Here is a 19,088-nt window from a genome sequence, read left to right as displayed (position 1 = left end):
AAAAATACTATTTTCTACCTGAAGAATTATTGCTGAAGACACTTTAAAAAAATTTAATAGAAAATCTGGCTCCTCGGAAGCAATATACGTAAAAATGAAGGGTTGCTCAAGACTTTTGCATAGTACTGTAATTGTTAATTCTGTGAATGTTTTTTATGTTTTGTTTTTTATTATAGTTTAAAATAAAGAATAGTCTGAGGTATAGTCATTTTTGAGGTCGTTAACAACATATATAATTGAGCATGCTATATATGCACTATACACCAATATAAGGCAGCAAACATTAACTATATGTCAGTGTACACAGTGTACACATTTTAATGTGTGTGTTGGTTAAAGCTCACGTTGTGACATCATGGTTAATTTGTATTTTACAGACTGCATGCAATCAGGAATAAGAAACTTTCAAGGCAGAGAAATTGTTGAAACATTTTTCACATTGTTTATTTTTAAATACATTTCAATATTTTAAAAAAGCAGTTGAATATAATATAGATATATTGATACAGAAGGCTTTATAAAGGAATCATACTACATACAAATGCAGATGAGGCCGAAATATGTGTCACACTTTTATTTTTCATATAGAAACCTCGCTGGACAAAAACAGTCACACGATTAAATGCATATCCCGTCTTCATTCAGTGCTTTGTCTCAGCGTTCGCAAGCGTTTCCGTCTACAGATATTAATACTTATATAATAATACTATAATAAAGCTTAAGGGTTGTGACCAAGTGGAGGAAAAAAAGAGGAACGGTCAGGAAGACCCAAGGTAATGTTAAATAATGCCAAGCTGCTTTTTCAGCTTGCTCAGCTGCTCTAAGCTGATGTTGTTACCGCCGCACACCACAATGACCACAGGGCCCAGGTCCTGTGCCAGCCTGCCTTCATCCCTCAGCTTTTTGATAATGCCGCTGTACACAGCTGCCAGAGCGGCACCGCAGGCGGGCTCCACCAGGATCTTCTCATCATCTGCAGAGATATCGGGAGAGATCAGTGATCAGACCGCGGCTTGTCATTTCAAATCTGTTGTTCGTCTCCTCGGGTTATACTCACCGACAAAGCGTTCAACTGCTTTCACGGCATCCTGGTCCGTGACTACTTGTGACAAAATCACGTGTTCCTGTGACAGTTTCATTGTCTGTGCGGAGATCTTGGCCACGCCCAGTGTGGTTGCAACACTGTGGAGCAAAACACGAGGCCAGTGTTCACTACGAGTGCAAAAAGTTTGTTGCTGTCACAGATTTTTAGTTAATGGGCTGATCAGCAGTACCTCGTAATTGCCGGTAAAGTGACGTGCTCTCCAGCCTGCATGGCTGCATGGAGGCTATGCGCTCCTATGGTTTCCATGGCTACAACGGGGACGTCAGCCCAGTTGGCGCGGCGCAGTCCCTCCACCACTCCGTTCAGCAGACCTCCGCCTCCCACTGACAGCACTATCGCTCCTGGTTTCTCCTTCAGGTCATGCCAGAGCTCCTTCACCAGAGATGTGTGGCCTTCCCTTTGTACACAAACGTAAGCCGTCAGTTTCTAGTTTTAGATTATTATTATTTTTTAATTCATTTCAGTGTTAGTTTTAGTTTTATAAAATATTATTTTGAATGTGGAACAAGGAATATGCCAGAGGCAAGATTCAGTACATAGAGATATGCATACAGTAAATGCAGAACTTTTTGAAAGCAGTTGACTAACAGTGTTGTAGACAGGTCAGTAAATGTGTCATCTGTGATGAAATCTTACCCAGCGACAGTAATAAATACTAAAACTTCCTCTATATTTTTTATTTCACGTGAGTTACTTTTTCAAGTTCACAAAATCCCTTCAGTTATTTTTTTTTTCAAGTCCATTTTTAATTATTAGTTTAGTTATAGTTAACTATAACAACTTTAAAGTGCATTCTCAAATGCAAACGGTATATTAAGTAGCCCATAATTTCAGTAATTCGTGGTTAAGTTTAACACTTTGAATGTGACATCTTAAACATAAATGAATTATCTGACAGCCCCTCAGAGTAGCACTGCGATAACATCCCTTTGATACATCATCTCATTCATCTCCTGCAACTGTTCTATTCATGAATGCTGCTGCTTGTTAAAACAGGTGTCACTATCAGTCGTTCACAGTAACAGTAACACAGTCACAGCTCCCGGCAGACCGACTGAAGCTGTCTTACCAGATGAGGGGATCATCAAAGGGAGGGATGTATACCCAGCCGGGGTTGTTTGCTACAAGCTGCTGTCCGTATGCAATGCCTTCGTCTACATTCTTCATTTAAAAAACAAACAAAACAAAAGATACAAATTAATTTTGGTAACAACCTTCAAAGCATATGTGATGCGTTACATCTTTTCTTATCTTCACTTCTGGATATCTGCCTCTGAATGAATCAATGAAAACTATTAAACAGTCATATTCTGTGTCCTAAGTGTAATCAGTGGAATAATAAATAAAGCATTTTCATTCAGAATCCACCACTGACTTACATTCATTTGTTCTGGGAAGAAAAAAGTGATTTGATTGACGTAAAGAATGAGGACCATTTAACCAACCTTGCCGTGGATGATCACAGTGGCCCCCTCGTCCTGCATTTTCTCCACTGTTATGCTTGGTGTGACACTTGGAACTATGATAGTTGCAGGTACCCCGAGCTTGCGGGCAGAATAAGCTGCTGCCATCCCGGCATTTCCTCCTATTGAAACAAACAAACAAACAAAAACCTCAGAATTACACACCAAACACACCAATATGGTTAAGGATGCGTTGAGACTATTTTGTTCTCACCTGAGCAGCAGACAAATCGCTCATATCCTCGCTCTGCCAGCTACAGGGGAAACCCACAAGAAACATTCATCATGAGTCACTATTCAGGAGGAAGGTGATGCACTTAAACTGGTTCCTGCTGGTTCCTAACCTTCCTTGCAGCATCCTCTTTAAAAAAAAAACAGTGCAAATGGTGTAATGACCAGATAAGAATTACCCACCGTTTTGCACAGATGACCGAGGCCCCTGATCTTAAAGGATCCTGTTGGTTGCGATGATTCCAGCTTGAGGTAAATAGACGTCCCGGCCAGTTTGGTCAGGGCAAGGCTCTCCCTCACTGGAGTGGCCATGTGAAGATGTTTCTCGGTATTCATTTCACTTTGGAACAGAAAACAAGCACAAGTTTTCCAAAAAGATCAATAATTAAAAATATCAAACTAATAAAAAATAAATAAATAAATAAAAATTCCCACCTCAATGGACCTTAAAGCGAGAAGAAGCTTACCTAAGTGTCAGCAGGTTTCGTTGAATATCCCAAGGACCGTTATGCCTGTGCCTTAGAGAAAAAAGACACAGGCATAAGGGTTTATATAGTCCTTTGTACAGACTTAACAAGGCGGACCCATCTCCAGACCAATCAGCATTGCTCATTCAGACCAGTCATTATGAGGATGAGACAGTCCAAAGGTTAATGAATTTCTGCAAGCAACCAGATTTTGTTTTCTGAGATATTCTGGTGTTGCAGCAACCTGTGAACCAAATCATAGAAAGACCACAACTTCCCACTTTCACAACATAGATATCATTAAACACTTGTTTTCCTGTAACTAGCTGCTTAGTTTCATCTTCTTTTCTTATTTGAAGCTACACACCTGCCATATTTGTCAATGTCAAGGTCAAATTTATTTATATAGCACATTTAAACAACCAGAGTGGACCAAAGTGCTTCACAGGCAACCAAAAATAAAAAAAGCCTTACATAAAAAAACAAAACAAAAACAACAAATAAACAAAAATCCAGACAAAATATAACTCAATAAATACAAGATGTCAAGATTAATAGCCAAAGAGTAGAAATGGGTCTTGAGCAGAGACTTAAATGCAGAAACAGTCTAACAGTTCTAATATGAAATGTTAAGGCATTCCAGAGGCTCGGCGCGAGCTCGGTCGCCTCTATTTTTAAGTCTAGATCTAGGAATTTTTAGGATCATCTGATTGTCAGGCCTCAATGCTCTGACAGGAGTATGAACATGGATAAGGTCACACAAATACAAAGGGGCCAGCCCATTTAAAATCTTTAAAAGAATCGATAAAAACTTAAAATTGATCCTAAAATTGACAGGAAGCCAATGAAGTGAAGCTAAAACTGGAGTAATATACTCACGCTTTCTCATCCCTGTTAAAAGTCGAGCAGCCTGTAATAAACCTACATAATATAATTACAATAATCCAGTCTTGACATGATAAGAGTATGTACGGCTCTTTCAAAGTCATTATAAGAAAGATAGGGCTTCACTTTTGTCAACAATCTCAACTGGAAAAAATAGTTTTCACCACAGAACTAATCTGCCTATCAAAGTTAAAGGAGTTGTCAATGATCACACCAAGATTTTTAACAGATTGATGGATGCATAACCTTAAGTGTTGACAGGTAAACAGTTTTTTTTGTGAAGGAAGATGCCTGAAACACTTTAATTAAAAAATTAAAACATTTAATATATTAAAGAATCAGGAAAAATACACACACACAGTGTCCAAGAGAGGCTGCAGAGTCCTTCAACTGTTCAGCGCAGCTAAACATAATCTCTGTTTTGCTTTCATTAAGATGAAGAAAATTCATGCTTTACCAATTCTTAAGGTCATTAAGGCTGTTTAACAAAATCTGCAATGAATTGGGAACATTCGATTTCATAGGAAAATAAATCTGAATGTCATCAGCAAAACAATGAAAGGACAGGTTATTTACATGTTCTTTCTTTCTTTCAGGTGGGAGCACAATACTCTTATTTAAGTCTACATCTGTTCGACAGTTTCCTTCTGTTTCAGATTGAGATTATTTCATAAAATGTGAATTGTTGTTGAGTAACTAAATTAACTCATATATAAACATTTAAGCTGTAGGTTTTTTTTTTTTGGTTTTTTTTTTTAGCATTTATATACAGTACCAGTCAGATGTTTGGACACACTCCACCCATTCATATGAATGAATGAAAACTGCACATGCACGTCTTTCAACATTGTGTAAGTCGCTGTGTCAACTGAATTTCCAAAGAGCTCTTTAAATGACGACTTTCCTGTATTTCTTTTTGACGTGATCTTAAGCAATAATTCTCCAGTTCTTCTGGATGATCTTTCAAAGTTATTCTTTGGACATCGGCTGCTTCTGCACATTCACAGGAATGTTTCCTTTTATTTTTTAAGTCACTCGATGTTAACCTAAGAATAATTCAGGCATTAAAAAAACGAGGTGGCTAACACACATACATGGTGTTTTATTAAAACAAAAACAACATAAACAAAAGAAATAAAGCTACAATCAACAAAGTGAACAAAGCTTCTCTTCTCAACAAAGCTAATTCAGCCTTTCAGCTTGGCCTAGAATACTAGAATCTGATTCCAGAGTTAGTGTGGTAGGTACATATATTTATGTAAGTCATGGAACTTCAGGGTATGCAGTCTTAATAGTCCACTGTTTCATCTGTTAGGTCCAAAATTAATAAAAGGTTTCCAAATCGTCTGAAACAATTGTATCTTAGATTTCTGGATATATGTTACTCGTATATCCAGAATCTTCCAGAATAAGAAGATCTTGTCAAAATTGATAGAATTATGAATGCAGAAAAGTACCATCAGATTTTGAGCCACCATGCAATACCATCTAGAAAGTGTCTGATTGGCAGATATTTTCCAGATGGTATTGCATGACAGTGTTGCAACACACTGCCAAGGCAATAAAAGCAAACCTGGATAGAAAAACACACATTGCAACACTGACAGTTTTGAGTTGGCCTCCAGACACTGCTTCAAATCTTATTGAAGCAGTGTGGGGTCATCTTGGCAGTGAACAGAACAAAAGGCAGCCATCATCCAAAGAAGAGCTTTGAATGTTCTTCAAGAAGCCTGGAGAACTACAGTACTAATCGAACGTTTGGACACACTTACCCATTCATATACTATCATGTACTGTAACACTTAATGGCAGCCTTTCACTCATGCAATGTTTTTATATATATATATATATATATATATATATATATATATATATATATATATATATATATATACAATGCAAAACTATTTGGTCATAACACAGCAGTAGTGGTTTTTTTTTCTTTTACAATATCTAAATTGAATACTTCTTTAAGAGTGTGAAAGATTAAAAATAGTGTAGCGGCCAAAGACTTCTCCATGAAGGATTGTTACACCACCTGTTGGTAAAGAACTGCACATACAAAGAATTTTGTTAACTTGGGGCATGCTGCAGCTGCATTACCTGTTATGATAAAATCTCAGAAAAATTCCTGTTTTAGTTTCTTTAGGGTAAAAAAACCCCCAAACATTTACTCATATATGTCTAAACCCACAATAGGCTTTCAAGTAATTTTGGAGAATTTTGGAGTGAAGTTCTTCAGAATGAATTTATTCTGCACAAACACAACAGGTGTGGCATCTGGACTGGCTATAAGTTACAGTAATACTGGTTACCAAAGCCACAGATCTGATTGTGAAAACGAAATGAAAACTAGCCTTCATGATGCAACTGCAAAGTCGTGCCAAAGCTTCATATTTACCACTATACAGAACATGTTATCATGGTCACACAGATATTCTGACTTGTCAATCACACTCAGTACCAAGTAAACCTAAACAATGTGTGGCTACATAATAAAGTACTGTATGTGCTTCTCTTCTTTAACATGTTGAAATGTCAGCTGTGAAATAGTGCAGTTTATTTTCCTAGAGCTGTACACCAGTACTGCAGTTCAGTGAATGGGCACTTGACACTGGCCGATCCCACAGACTCCAATGTTAAATGCCCAGTTTCACAGCAAAAATAATTGTTTACAACTTTCTCCAAAAAAAACTATTTGCGTCTCTAAATCAGGGATGCGTCCAGAGGGGGGACCATGCCCTCCACTAATCCCAGTCAGACAGAGCACTGTTAATCTTGGATGAATGCATGGGTAGGAATAGTGGGAATGTAACTTTGTACATTTGCTCAAGTACTTTACTAAAGTACAGATTTAATGTAGGCTACTTGTACTTTTTACAAAGTATTACCATTTTATGGGGCTTTCTGCTTCTGTACTACAATAGTTTGGATGTAAATATTGGACTTCAATCTCTTTATTTTAAAGCTATAGACTGTATTGTTATAGATCAAGCTACTCAGAAATACGTAATTATTGAAATTCATCACGAGCTGCATGATCCAGTAAAATAATGTGTAAAGCTAAATACATAGAGTTTCCATTTTTTTCACTTAGCAATACAATTATCCAAAATTATGTTTAAGTTGTTGCTCAGCACCACTTTCATGTAGTAAATCTGTAATAAAAGCACACAGGTACACCCTAATAAGTGAAAGTTTACTGAATATATATATATATATATATATATATATATATATATATATATATATATATATATGATAAAAAAGCATTGAAAAAGCATTAAATGTGTAGCATTTAAATGCCATTTGATTGTGGCTGCCCTGATATACTGTAGGGGCATTGTTTTTGAAACTTAACAGTGATTACTGAGTGTTAAAAAGTACTTGTTACTGAAGGAATTCATTAATAAATGTGTGTGCTGTCTGCTGTTTAAGCCTTTAGGTTTCTGCGTGTTTCCAAACAGTTTACAGATTAATCCGGGTCAGAACTGCATACCATACTCGTGTGAGATGGCATGAAGTACTGGCGCTTTCTAATCCAAGTTACAGATGTCATATAGTCGCAGCATATCAGTCTTGATTACATCATTTACAAAACAGAATGTGGAAAACAGAGAAATTCAACAACAGGGTGACCTCGAAGTCTCCATTTCTATCATTGTGTAGTCTTCATCAGTGTGGCTCATTGTACAGTCAGAACACAAAGTTCATGATGACACAGAACATTATAAGCTTCTGTATTTTTAATCAGTTAAGTTATTTTCCAGACAAATTTCTCAGGGAAGTAAACGTATGTAAGTAAATGTATGTAGCATATATCATATTCCAACATTACCACTGATTATAGAGCTTTGAGTGACAGCTATAGGCAGCTATAGCTGCTGTCCTAGTCTCCTCCAATGGGGTCTTCTGGCTCCAATAAAGCAAAATACCATTATGTATAAATAACAAATAAACAGTTCAGAAATAACTTCCCAATCCATGTCGCCCTAGACGGCAGCCCCAACACGTGTTGGAGGTAAACCCTTTAGGCCAGCCCAGGTATGAGGCGCATACCTGGTCTGGCAGTCCACAGCAGGGACCTCACCCTCCTTACCAAAAATGATCACACATTTAATTTGGGTCCCTCTCTTTTAGACTTTTGCTAAACGTCTAAAGTCCCCCCCCCCCCCCTTTAAATTTCTCATTTAACACATTATCATCTGGATTTTTCTTTCCTGACTCCTGCAGATCTTCCTGCCTCTCTGCGCACAGCAGCGCTCAGAAATCCGCTATGGCAACAGGGGAAAAAAAGACGAAAAAAAAAAAAAAAAAAGGGAAAAGATTTGACAACATGGCGCACTTTCCTTGAGAAAAAGTTTCTCCTGAACGCCACACCGCTCCGTTTTTCAGCATTTCCTCGCAGTTTATCAACTCTTTCACTGCAACGTGGACTTTTTGGCTACATTTGGAAGACTTCTCGTTGCGTAAATAGTCGACACAAAGTCAACAAAGAGTGTGATGGGATGAGAGCGATAACCCGTCGCAGGCAAACAGGATGGAGAAGCAAGCGACTCTGAAAGAAAAGGTAAATATTAAAAAAACAAAAACAAAAAAACAACTCTTTTGTGCGCTGTCATGCGAGCTGTCATTTTCCAAGTTGTTGGTATTTTATTGCCCCCTGGATTACTTTTTACCCCGCGTCCTGGGCAGGAAATACCAAATGACCATTCTGTGAAAACCTCGTAAAAGACCTCTATCGATTTTCCAGTCATGCATAGAGCACTGTTCTGCACATTGGATGTGTGGGCTGTCCCAGTGCGGACAATAACCAGCGTAAATCTGATCTGAATATCACTTGATTACAAAATAGGCCATTGACTTGAACCACATTTATTTTCTTTTTCTGTGCACGAACAGAAGCTTGCACTGCCCGAGACTTTGCAGGGGCAGATAGTTCCTGTGTCTTGCCATGAGCCAGTCCACACACACAGTTCCTCTAGGAGAACTGCAAATATCCTGCAGTCTAGACTGCATTCACCTTTGGAGACTTGAGTTGACTTCTCCCCATCTCTGTCTCCTTATGATTACGTTGTTAGGGTGTCCTCTGTATTGATGTAGGCTTTCATTATCTCTCACTCTCCACCCTTCCTGCCCAGTGCTGCCCACATACAGTGGACCCCCCCCCCCCGTCGTATGTTGTAGCAGATCAGACAGCAGAGAGCAAACTTTCCTGTCAAAAACCTGCATTCTCTTGGGCCCTGGAAGCACTAATCCATAATAGATGCCTCTCCAGACTCTCCTTTGGGAGCAAACCTTTGAATGTCAGGCTTGGGCGATGGTGTCTGTTGTGGTGCAGATGTCACAAACTCAGCCTGTTTGTGTGTTTCTGAACTACCTCTTGCATGGAACTTACTTTTAAAAAACTAAACAAAACAAAAACCTCTTTTAAAAACCTCCGTACATGAATTTACCAATCCTCAGGTGTTGAATTTGCTCTTTAGAGGTGAAATATAAAACACAGGATGCTTTAAAGCCCCAAAGAAAAGCTGGAACCTTTCTCTGTTGTCATGTGATACAAAAGGTTATTTAACGGTTGTCATAGAAGCACTCATTTTTTTTTTTTTTTTTTTTGCTGCTTCTACTCCCCGGGCCTCTGGAAGTAATTACCAAGCCAGCCCTATCCCAGAATTCAGTCCGAGGAGGTGTGGTGAGAAAGAGGTATAATGGAAGCAAGCCCAAAAAGCAGGCAGCCCAAGATGAATTTCATGATTCAGTAATACTCAGCCAGCCGTCCCTGTTAAACGGACACAACACTCTCCTGCTTACTGTAATCAATCAGATGATTACTGGTTTGATGCAGTTAGTATGATCTGAGTCAGTACAGTTGATCCTCCTGCTGTTTCCATTCAAGAGTGGGAAATGGATGGGCTTCCACTAAGACAGATATTATATTTGCTGTGGTGGGAACTTTAGCAGTGAAGTGAAGATGTCTTTCTAAAACTCAATGTCACAGTGATGTTGCATGTTTAAACTGCTATAATAAAAAGTGTGAGAACAAAAAAAGCAGAAGAGCTGTGCGCTTTGAAATACAGTGACAGGAAGTTGAAGATAAATATAATTACATAATTACAAAGTGTGCTTTCATTTAAAGTTGATATATGCACAAAAATAGTTAATGTCTGTGTAACTTGGGATTATTTTGGATGACCTTTATTTAAACTGTAACAACAACAGATCCTCCACTCAAGATGTGTATTATAAAGCGGGTCACACTGCAGCAACACGTCGGCAGGAGTTACAGCACCGCTGTTTACGCACTACGAGTATCATAACCGCACTCTTTTCTTCTTTACAACAGACAACACAGGAAAATCACAAGCAGTCGTTTCTCCAGAAGCCATATCACTAAGCTAGCACGCACAAAATGAGGCTCCAGGGGTTGACAAAACTATGTGAAATTCAGCTGGCAGTAATGTTCTAAATTGCTCCTGTGTCCTGATGCGACATATCAAAATACCTGCTGTGAAAAGGGTTTCTTGAGCTCAAGGAGCACAGCATATTCATTTTATTTTGGCACACAGGGGTTTGGCGTAGACTCCGTGTCATGCACCCTTTCAGAAACACCCTGCTTCATATTCATTTCATTCATTAGCACTCCCTCATGCTTCAGGTGCATGTTCTCAGTACTGTGCTGGTATCAGTGGGCAGCAGACATTTTGGCATGTTGCAGCAGCAAAAGCACAGGTGTAACTGATCACAGTAAAAATGACTGCATTCCATTTAAATGAGCCATGTACAAGCTCCTTTTAGTGTGCGTGTTGGCTCACTGTCATTGCCTTGCAGGACACTTAATGGAACTGAGCCATCATTAATGAAATTTGCTTCACTTGTGTTCTTCCGACTTAAAATATCGGCCTTGGAAAACTCTGCTTAAAGGAATTCCCGTCGGTTGAGTGCTGTGATATGTTTTCAGTGAGACTGATCAAAGCTCTTCGGCTGCTCAATGTCCTTTTCCCCAGTTTTCAATCTTCGGTTCCCGGACAGCGGGCAGACCTATCCGGTGTGTTCCTGGAGACGACGGGGCCAGGTACGGTCTCAGCAAAGCTGAGTTCATGGAGAAAGTGCAGCAGAGCAATGAGGCGTGTCAGCGAGGTGACTTTCAGGCGGCTGTTCATTTGTACAGTGATGCATTGCAGGCTGACTCCCAGAACTGCATCCTGTACAGTAACCGTTCAGCGGCTTTTCTCAAATTGGGCCAACACCAAGCAGCCCTGGAAGATGCTGAAAAAGCTTGTGAGCTTAATCCCAAGTGGCCAAAGGTAAGTGTACCTCAACAGCTTAAAAACTATCGATTCTCAGAAAGTGTGGATTTTATAGTGCAACAGTGGAACAACAGAGGAAGGGACTGAAGGACTTTTTCATGCTACATTTCCCATTTTACTTTTTGAATAGAACTCATTGACTAGCACACAAATAGAGTGTCGTGGCCAAGAATTTCAAAGTGTATATCTAAATTGTGGTCTCTAAGCTGCACAGATTGAAATGGGATCATACTGCTCTGAAAATGTGTGATGTGCCGAGTGTGCTTATTAAACAAAGAAAGTATCTTTTTAGAAGAACTGCTGGCAGCAGAGACAGATTTGGCAGAGCAGTTAGTAATGAAGTGGCCACATAGTTATATTTTAGTTGTATTAGAAATTATTTAGTGCCATTGTTGCTGCCCCCCCCCATATATCAGATAATTTATCTTCAGTTTGTAGTGTATCAAATCCCTATAACATTTCCACTCCTTCAGTTTCAACCTAGTGGCTTCTGATCAATACAAACTTTTCTGGGGTCTTGTCTTTGATCTTGTCCAGGCCATGTGGACTAACCTGCGATAGATTTCGCATTACTCAGCCACAGAGATCACTAGCAGACCAATTCCTCTCAGTGATAGAAATGCATTGATTTCGTGATTTAGCACAGAGAGATACTTTTGTCTTTCCAGCGAGAGATTGATGATAATGTGGTAGAGTGGTATTGATGATGATTTGTCGCTACCAGTGATGCATCAGCGGCCACCTCTTCTTTGATCTGACGCGTCTTCGTTTGCTCAGGTAGGTTTCCTCCTCTGTAAAAATGTGTCATTGCAGTGAGAGCCGAGACTGTCACTTCTTGTTACGTCTGGACTGTGTGCGTCCTGCGCTGTCCCATTGTGTATGGACTTCAACTGTAGCCTTTAACACACCTATTGTTTACTGTAGCCTTTTATATTTTTTTATTATGATCATACCTTTGTGCGCCAGCTGTTTGGATATTTTACAGCAATTTCTGTAACAGTAGTCTTCACTTTATGTTGTCACTTTCCTCTCTAGAGTGTCTGAGCTTTAACATAAATTGTATCTCCTACATTGGGAGAAATTTCACAAAACCTCAGAGGCCTTTGAGACCAGACTGTAATTGAAAATCGCTGCCAGAATCGTTCTCCTCCTCTTTATATGCTGTCCAAGTACAACGAACTCTTTGTGGTCTGACTTGGGGGATGGCTCGCTTAATCTCAGCTGTGTGGCTCTGCTCAGCCTGGATTTACTGCCAGTTGACAGTTTTTACTCTCATGCCCAAATTTTTGTTCGTCATGGTGTTGATGCATAATTTGACCCTTGTGTCTTACTTTGTAACAGGAAACAAAGGGATTTATGTGTGTGTTTAAAAAAAATTATACCATATGCCCCTGTAATAATAAAGTTTAATCTAATCTAATCTGTATGCACAAATTAAGTTTCGTGAATCACCACTAGGGGGCAGTCTTGTCAAACAGGAATGGTTTTCAAGGGTTTTCTTTTTTTGTGTGTGCAGGACAAAATAGCAGCCAATTTAATTTCCTTGATGCTTTTTTTTCCTGCTTCTGAATTTAGTGTGTTTTTAATAAAAGCTTAAATATAGATCACCGTTTTGTGAAAGAAGTTTTCTGCTTCACAAATGTATAAGTGGAGGCCTTTTTTCCAATATTTTTTTGATACATTAAAAGAAATAATTTAGCTTCAACTCAATTCCGCTCTTTTAATCACACTTTGGTATTTTTTTTTAATCCATTCTGCTGGCAATGAATGAATGAATAGTTGTATGCATTACAGCTCATCATTCAGAGAAAAGATTAGTAACGTCTGCCTTGACACTTACGGTGATGGCCTCTGGGAAAGCCGGGGTTGGTGTCGTACAGTCCATCTGCTATGGCTAGATGTTTGATGAAAGAACAGGGATTAAATCACAGGAGTGTGCTGGCATTCAGATCCTGTGTGAGTACATAATATCATCAATCATACCTTCCCATGACTGCATTTCTGCACTGGCCCATCAAACAGTGACAGGCATGGTGTTTTGCTGCCCCAAGCACCGCGCTGCAGCCCACCCTCCCGAAGCCCACAGCCAGCCTGTGAAGGAGCTCCCTGTCTAATCTGTCAGCTTTCCCTTCTGTAACTGCCAGAAAACACATTCTGAAAGAAGAAAGAAAATGTGGGGTTTAATGACCCAAGACAGCTTTAGGCCCTTTGTACCTCTCCCTCTTACTGAATATAAAAAGCTTAAATGAGAACAAAATAGGGTGCCATTTCACAGACAAGGGGCTCACACGGTGTGTCTGCTCACATTTTTAATCTGTAAGCCAGCGATGGAGGGAAACTGTGGTGTATAATGACGCGTCTTTTACTGTGCATTATTAATATTGAAGCACAAAGGGAATGATACTCTCGCAAACTCTTAACTTTTTGATAGACGTACTAGGTGTGTGGCATTTGTGTAAGATGGCAAACCTTTCAGCATCTGCTTGCAGTGAGCATTTTGGGATTCTGTGTTGCGCCTCGAGTGTCTTTTAGTGACTGAGAGGACAATGCTCTTTTCTAGATGGAAATCCGTCCTGCTCTGCTCCTCCATCTGCTCTCCCCCTCTCAACGCTGCTGTTCTAGTGACACGTTAAACAAACGGGCCTTTCTGTCATCACTCCCATTCTCCTACTTGAGCGCTGACAGGAGAGTTCCTAGGGACCCAGAAGACAACTGGCGCTGCAGTGTCAGGGGAAACATCTCTATCATTTGCATATCTTCTGATTACAGGTTATGATCGTGCTTATCATGGGCATTCTGTCTCTTTAAATGTTTATTGCTAAAATTGCAGATTACACCCACTCATAATAATGGTTAAAAACCATCAAGCCTCAATTTTCACATGAGGCTGTAACACTTGTTTTTTTTTTTTTGTTCACATTTATTTGGATCCATTTTTCTTCTTCAGCAGCGTAAAATGTCTATTTATGTCCCAATAGAGAGGCCTTGGGTTTAACTGAGACAATGAGTGTTTGCAATGGAAAAGGTCATGGTGTGTGGAGTGCTGAAAAGGGACTTTAATTACAGCGGCACCATACCCAATAAATGTGTAAGGAGTGGATGCTGACACCCTGATGGTGCATAAAGCTTCTGTTTCCTGCAGCGCTGGGTGATGACATGGGAGTTTGCTGTCACAGGAAGAAAGGCATTGTGTGTGTGTGTGTGTGTGTGTGTGTGTGTGTGTGTGTGTGTGTGTGTGTGTATGATTTGAAGACCTCATCTTTTGCCACTCTCAGAGGTACTCTACTTTTCATGTGGATGAAAACCGCTGGGGTGTAATGCTTCCGTGTTGATATGACAGTCCGTTAAAGCAGCTCTCATCTAATCTCAGTGTGTGTGTGTAAAGAATAAAGAAACTGGCTTTTGATATCATGGGAAGAGTCCTCCAAGCGTTTTGTACCTTTCTTTGCGCTGTCATTCACACCACCTGAAATATGGATTTAATTGCATCTTGGTTACCAGTTTTATTATTTTATGCTGATTTATGGACTAAAGCTTCTGTAAGTTGGCAAAAATAATTTGAAATAATGTGTGTGTGTGTGTATGTGTGTGTGTGTGTCTGTGCTTGTAGAACGGAGAAGGTGTTTGTCATAATGCAGGAAGACTACAAAATACTACCACAATATGGTGGTCCTTTGTGTGTTTTCATTGAAGAATTTTAATTTGTCTACATGTTAATATCATCCTCAGTATCTTTGGAGGCTCACTGGCAGGATGACTCATTCGATGGCCGTGTCCCTATGTGTGTTATCCACAGTGAACTATCTCAATAAGGACTTTTTGGATGGCCTGTTGGCTTCAGTTCAACTGTTTGATTTTTCAGCACCATCATAATATTGGTGATTGTGGTTCTGAGTGAACTTTGTGGCTCTGCGTGAAATTTGGCACCAACATTTGCACCTTCTGTAGGAGGAAATATAAACTTTTTAGGTGACTCCCTGACTTTATTTCTGGCTCCATTATCAGATAAATACTAAACTTAGCACAAAAAAGCAATGAATCCAGATTCTGCATGTGGCAGTTGGCTCATAGGGTCAAAGTATGGAGAAGACGTGGAGAATGCTATGCTGATTGCTGCACCGGTAGTGGAACAGCTTTTGGTGGAGGCAGTGTGATGGTGTGGGGCAGCATCTCCCTCACAGGAAAAGCAAAGCTTATCATTGGAGGCAATCTCAATGCAGAGAAACATCGAGATGACCAGTGGCAGTCCCATATCTCCACAGTCTGCGACTGAACTCTGTCCTCCAAGATGACAACATTCGCCCCTACCGAGTGTGGTTTATCAGAGACTACTTCCAGAATTTGGGCCTGCCTGCAGTCCTGACTTCAACCCCATTGAACACTTGTGGGATCAGCTTGGGTGTGCTGTCCATGCCAGAGTGACCAACACAACTTCACTGGCTGACTTGCGACAAATGCTGGTTAAAGAATGGGATGCCATCCCACAGCAGTTCGTGACCAGCATGGGGAGGAGCCAGGCTGTTGTGACTGTGTATGGTTCTTCCACATGCTACTGAGACCCCTGTTCAGCTCAGGATCAATTCTTTCCTAAGGAGCAAGGATCTACAGAGTTATTGGCCAAGCATTGAAACCAGATGCTTGATGTTGGCTGCCTTTTTGTCATGGCCGGGGAGTAAACGGACGAGGAAGGACCAACATGAAGGACTCCAGAAGCAAACATAACTTAAAAGGGGATTTATTTCAACGGGGAAACACAAATACAAAAACCTTGGAAGGGAGGCACAGGGAGACGAAGGGCAGGCACAGGGAACACAGGAACATGCGGGCACAAAACATCAACGACGCGACAACAGGCATAGAAAACGCAGGACTTAAATACACAGAAGGGCTGATGAGGGAAGAGGAAACAGGTGGGAACACAGGTGACACTGATAACTAAGACGAGACCAGAGGGAAGCAAAACTGAATACAACAGACAGGGGCTGGACGAATATCAAAATAAAACAGGAAGTATGACAAGGGAACAGAGACGCAAACCTGACACAGACTACAGAGAGACACGAGGGACTAGAAATAACTGAGGGCAACTCTAACAGATAACAAAACAACCTGAGAAAACGGAAACCATACCAAGAAAACATAAAACACTGGGCCACCGGCCCAGGACATGACACTTTTGTTCCGTTCTCTGTCAAGATGATCCCATACTGCTTCAATAATGTTGAGGTCCAGGCTGTGGGGAGGCCAATCCATGACTGATGGTGTTCCACTGTGTGTTTTTTCTACCCTGTATGCTTTTACTGTGTTGGTGGTGTGTTTGTGATCATTGTCATGCTGAAAAATGAAGCTGTGGCCAATCAGAGACTTTCCAGATGGTATTGCACGGTGGATCAAACTCTGATGGTACTATTTTTGTCCAGCTGAAACGCAGCTCCAGACCAAGCAGCACCACTTGCTTAGGTGTTCTGGACTACAGGACTATGTCTGGTCTGAGAGTTGAGATGGTAATCTCCTCTGGAAAGTTGTCTCTTGAGGTCAACTCTTATTTCCCAGTCAGCAGTAGATGCCAGTATACCTGAGCCACTTGATGTTCTGCCAGAGCTCTCCCCTGCACTGACGACCCTGATCAAGCAAAGTGCTGCTTTTACAGGTCTTTCTCCTCTCTTCCTCCAGACTTGAAGCCAGTTCATCCAATATCTGTTCATCCCTCCATCTAAATTTGTCATCGGCCAGGCTTGCTTGGCATGATGACAATACATGTTCCAGGTTTGTCTGTCTCCCACACAGCATGCACCCTAGATTCTCAGCCAGCCCCCAGCAGTGGAGGCTCACTGGTGGTGGTAAAATGTCATATGTGGAGCACAGGAGAAATTTTATGTGCTTCTTGTCATGCCCCACATATCTCTCCATCCCAAAGACCTTCCTTGAACACCAGCACCACCCCAGCATGATCACCTCCCCTAGCTGTTCATGGACACTGGCTTCGCTTCTCAATATTCTTCCTCCACCAGGTGCAGCTCTTCCTGGACAAGGCTGATTTTAGCGTCCCTCAAACTTACACTAGTTATGACCGTTAGACCCAGCCTGCCTTGACTGAGAGACTCCACAATGTCCTTGTGGCGTAATCTTGCCTCTGCTTCTACCATGGCTGTGGTTGGTGCCTACGTCTGTCCTGCACAGATGGTGATAGATGCTCGGCGAACCAGTTGGTCGCTACTGTCTCAGAACAACATCACCATCTGCCAGGCTTTGGCCACTTTGAACTCTTCAATCACCGATGTTATGGGCAGTTGCAACTTGCTCCCAGGGCTGTACAGGCTGATTGATGTAAAGTTGTTTTGGGGACTGACAGCTATCTCCGAAGTAAGGTGTTAATCCTCCTTTCCAAGGCAGTTAGTGGTGTCTCATACATGAGCAGCGGCCAAAGAAGCCTTGGGAGCACCCTCTGCTGGTAGCCTCAGAAAATGTAAGCAAAATTTAATGTAAATTGGACAAAATAAAAAATAAATGCTGGATTCTGAACTTAACTGAGGCCATGCTATGTATGAATTAATATTAATAAAATCCTTTGATGCATATTTATGGTTAGCATGAGCTGGTTTGATTTGAAGAAAGTTGAGTGCAGAGGACATCAACCTGCATACCTTCCCGTACTTATAAATAAATAATTGTACAATATGAATGCCTCTAGTTAGTCCTGAGAATACCAGTAGACAGCAGAGACTCATTATGCTGTGCACCATGCTGTCAGATTGAGTTATAGAGAAACATGGGGCAGAGGATCTCTCCTACACCTACAACTGCATATCTGTTAGAAGATCCTGCTGCAGCGACAAGGCACATTTCATGACTGTAACTGTCAGATGTAATTACTGATAATTTTCAGCAGTTGCAGAAAGAGCTCAGACATTTATAATTGAATGTGGGGTAATATATAAGAGGAGTTTTATAGCTATTGAAAAGCCAGACAAAAATGTCCAGAAATTTAGAAAAAGTTAGAATGAGCAGGTTAGAGGTTCATGTCTTCATGCCACAGTTGTGTTTTTATGCGAGAGGTACTGGTACAGTAGTATTCAATTGTTGTCACAGTATGCGTAAATTCTCTGCTGCCTCTCATCATAAAGAGGTGCAATCAGGTTACAAAAAGGAAGAAAAAAATCTTCCATCCAGCTTCCCCTCTCCCTCTGTTGTTTTCCACTTCACCATGGAGAGAGTACAGCTATGAGCCACTAATAAGAGGGTTCCGTTTCGCTTCTACCCAGTCGAGGCTTGACCTAATGAACAAATCAAATGAATGGCATATAATTATAGGCCAGGGAGGCCGGGACGGACAGAGGGTTGGCGCTAGTGGGCACAAACCTGAAATTATTTGTCTGGAAAATCTGTGAAATAAGTGGGAGCAGTTAAATTCTGACTTTTTCCTTTAGAGGGCTGCTGCAGCTAAGCAGTACAGCACATATGCACAGGCTGTGATGGAGGGAAAGTGACCACACACGCACACACACACACACACACACAAATCTGCTGTTTTGATTTCTGCAGCACGTCCTTGGCAGCTGTGTCATTCTTTACGCAGATGAGATGGAACTTATGCTTAGCTGCAGTGCTGCTCTCTCTTACATGGTATCCA

General features: G+C 40.7%; 2 protein-coding genes across 3 annotated transcripts in view; one reads left to right on the top strand and one right to left on the bottom strand.

Annotated features, from left to right (window-relative positions):
• Nucleotides 1-481: 481 nt before the first annotated feature.
• On the bottom strand, nt 482-3,306 carry LOC115786055 (L-serine dehydratase/L-threonine deaminase). Its single transcript, XM_030738066.1, has 8 exons — nt 3,267-3,306; nt 2,983-3,139; nt 2,783-2,822; nt 2,551-2,690; nt 2,175-2,266; nt 1,275-1,502; nt 1,058-1,182; nt 482-973 (listed from the first exon to the last, which is right to left on the bottom strand). The coding sequence occupies exons 2-8, from the start codon at nt 3,133-3,135 to the stop codon at nt 780-782; spliced, it is 972 nt and encodes a 323-aa protein (XP_030593926.1). The 5' UTR covers nt 3,136-3,139; nt 3,267-3,306; the 3' UTR covers nt 482-779.
• A 5,263-nt stretch (nt 3,307-8,569) lies between these two features.
• LOC115785601 (tetratricopeptide repeat protein 28) overlaps nt 8,570-19,088 on the top strand; it is a 179,967-nt gene continuing 169,448 nt past the window's right edge. Inside the window, exons 1-2 of one of the 2 annotated variants that reach the window (XM_030737353.1) lie at nt 8,570-8,721; nt 11,156-11,455. In XM_030737353.1, the coding sequence (XP_030593213.1) occupies nt 8,692-8,721; nt 11,156-11,455 (330 nt within the window). In that variant the 5' untranslated portion in view covers nt 8,570-8,691. The remainder of the gene's footprint in view (nt 8,722-11,155; nt 11,456-19,088) is intronic. The other variant, XM_030737352.1, reaches the window with a different exon arrangement.

This window comes from Archocentrus centrarchus, chromosome 9 (assembly GCF_007364275.1).
Source record: "Archocentrus centrarchus isolate MPI-CPG fArcCen1 chromosome 9, fArcCen1, whole genome shotgun sequence".
NCBI classification, from domain to species: Eukaryota; Metazoa; Chordata; class Actinopteri; order Cichliformes; family Cichlidae; genus Archocentrus; species Archocentrus centrarchus.
The sequence above is the reverse complement of the archived record's forward strand: the minus strand, read 5'-3'. Positions and strand labels throughout refer to the sequence as shown.

What these genes read in the sequence shown, in the direction of transcription:
- LOC115786055 (XM_030738066.1), bottom strand. Translation starts at nt 3,135, where the DNA reads ATGAATACCGAGAAACATCTTCACATGGCCACTCCAGTGAGGGAGAGC. An exon ending in TCGGTCATCTGTGCAAAACG is followed by an intron (nt 2,823 to 2,982) that starts GTGGGTAATTCT and finishes TTTCCCCTGTAG; the next exon opens with CTGGCAGAGCGAGGATATGA. An exon ending in CTGTGATCATCCACGGCAAG is followed by an intron (nt 2,267 to 2,550) that starts GTTGGTTAAATG and finishes TTTTAAATGAAG; the next exon opens with AATGTAGACGAAGGCATTGC.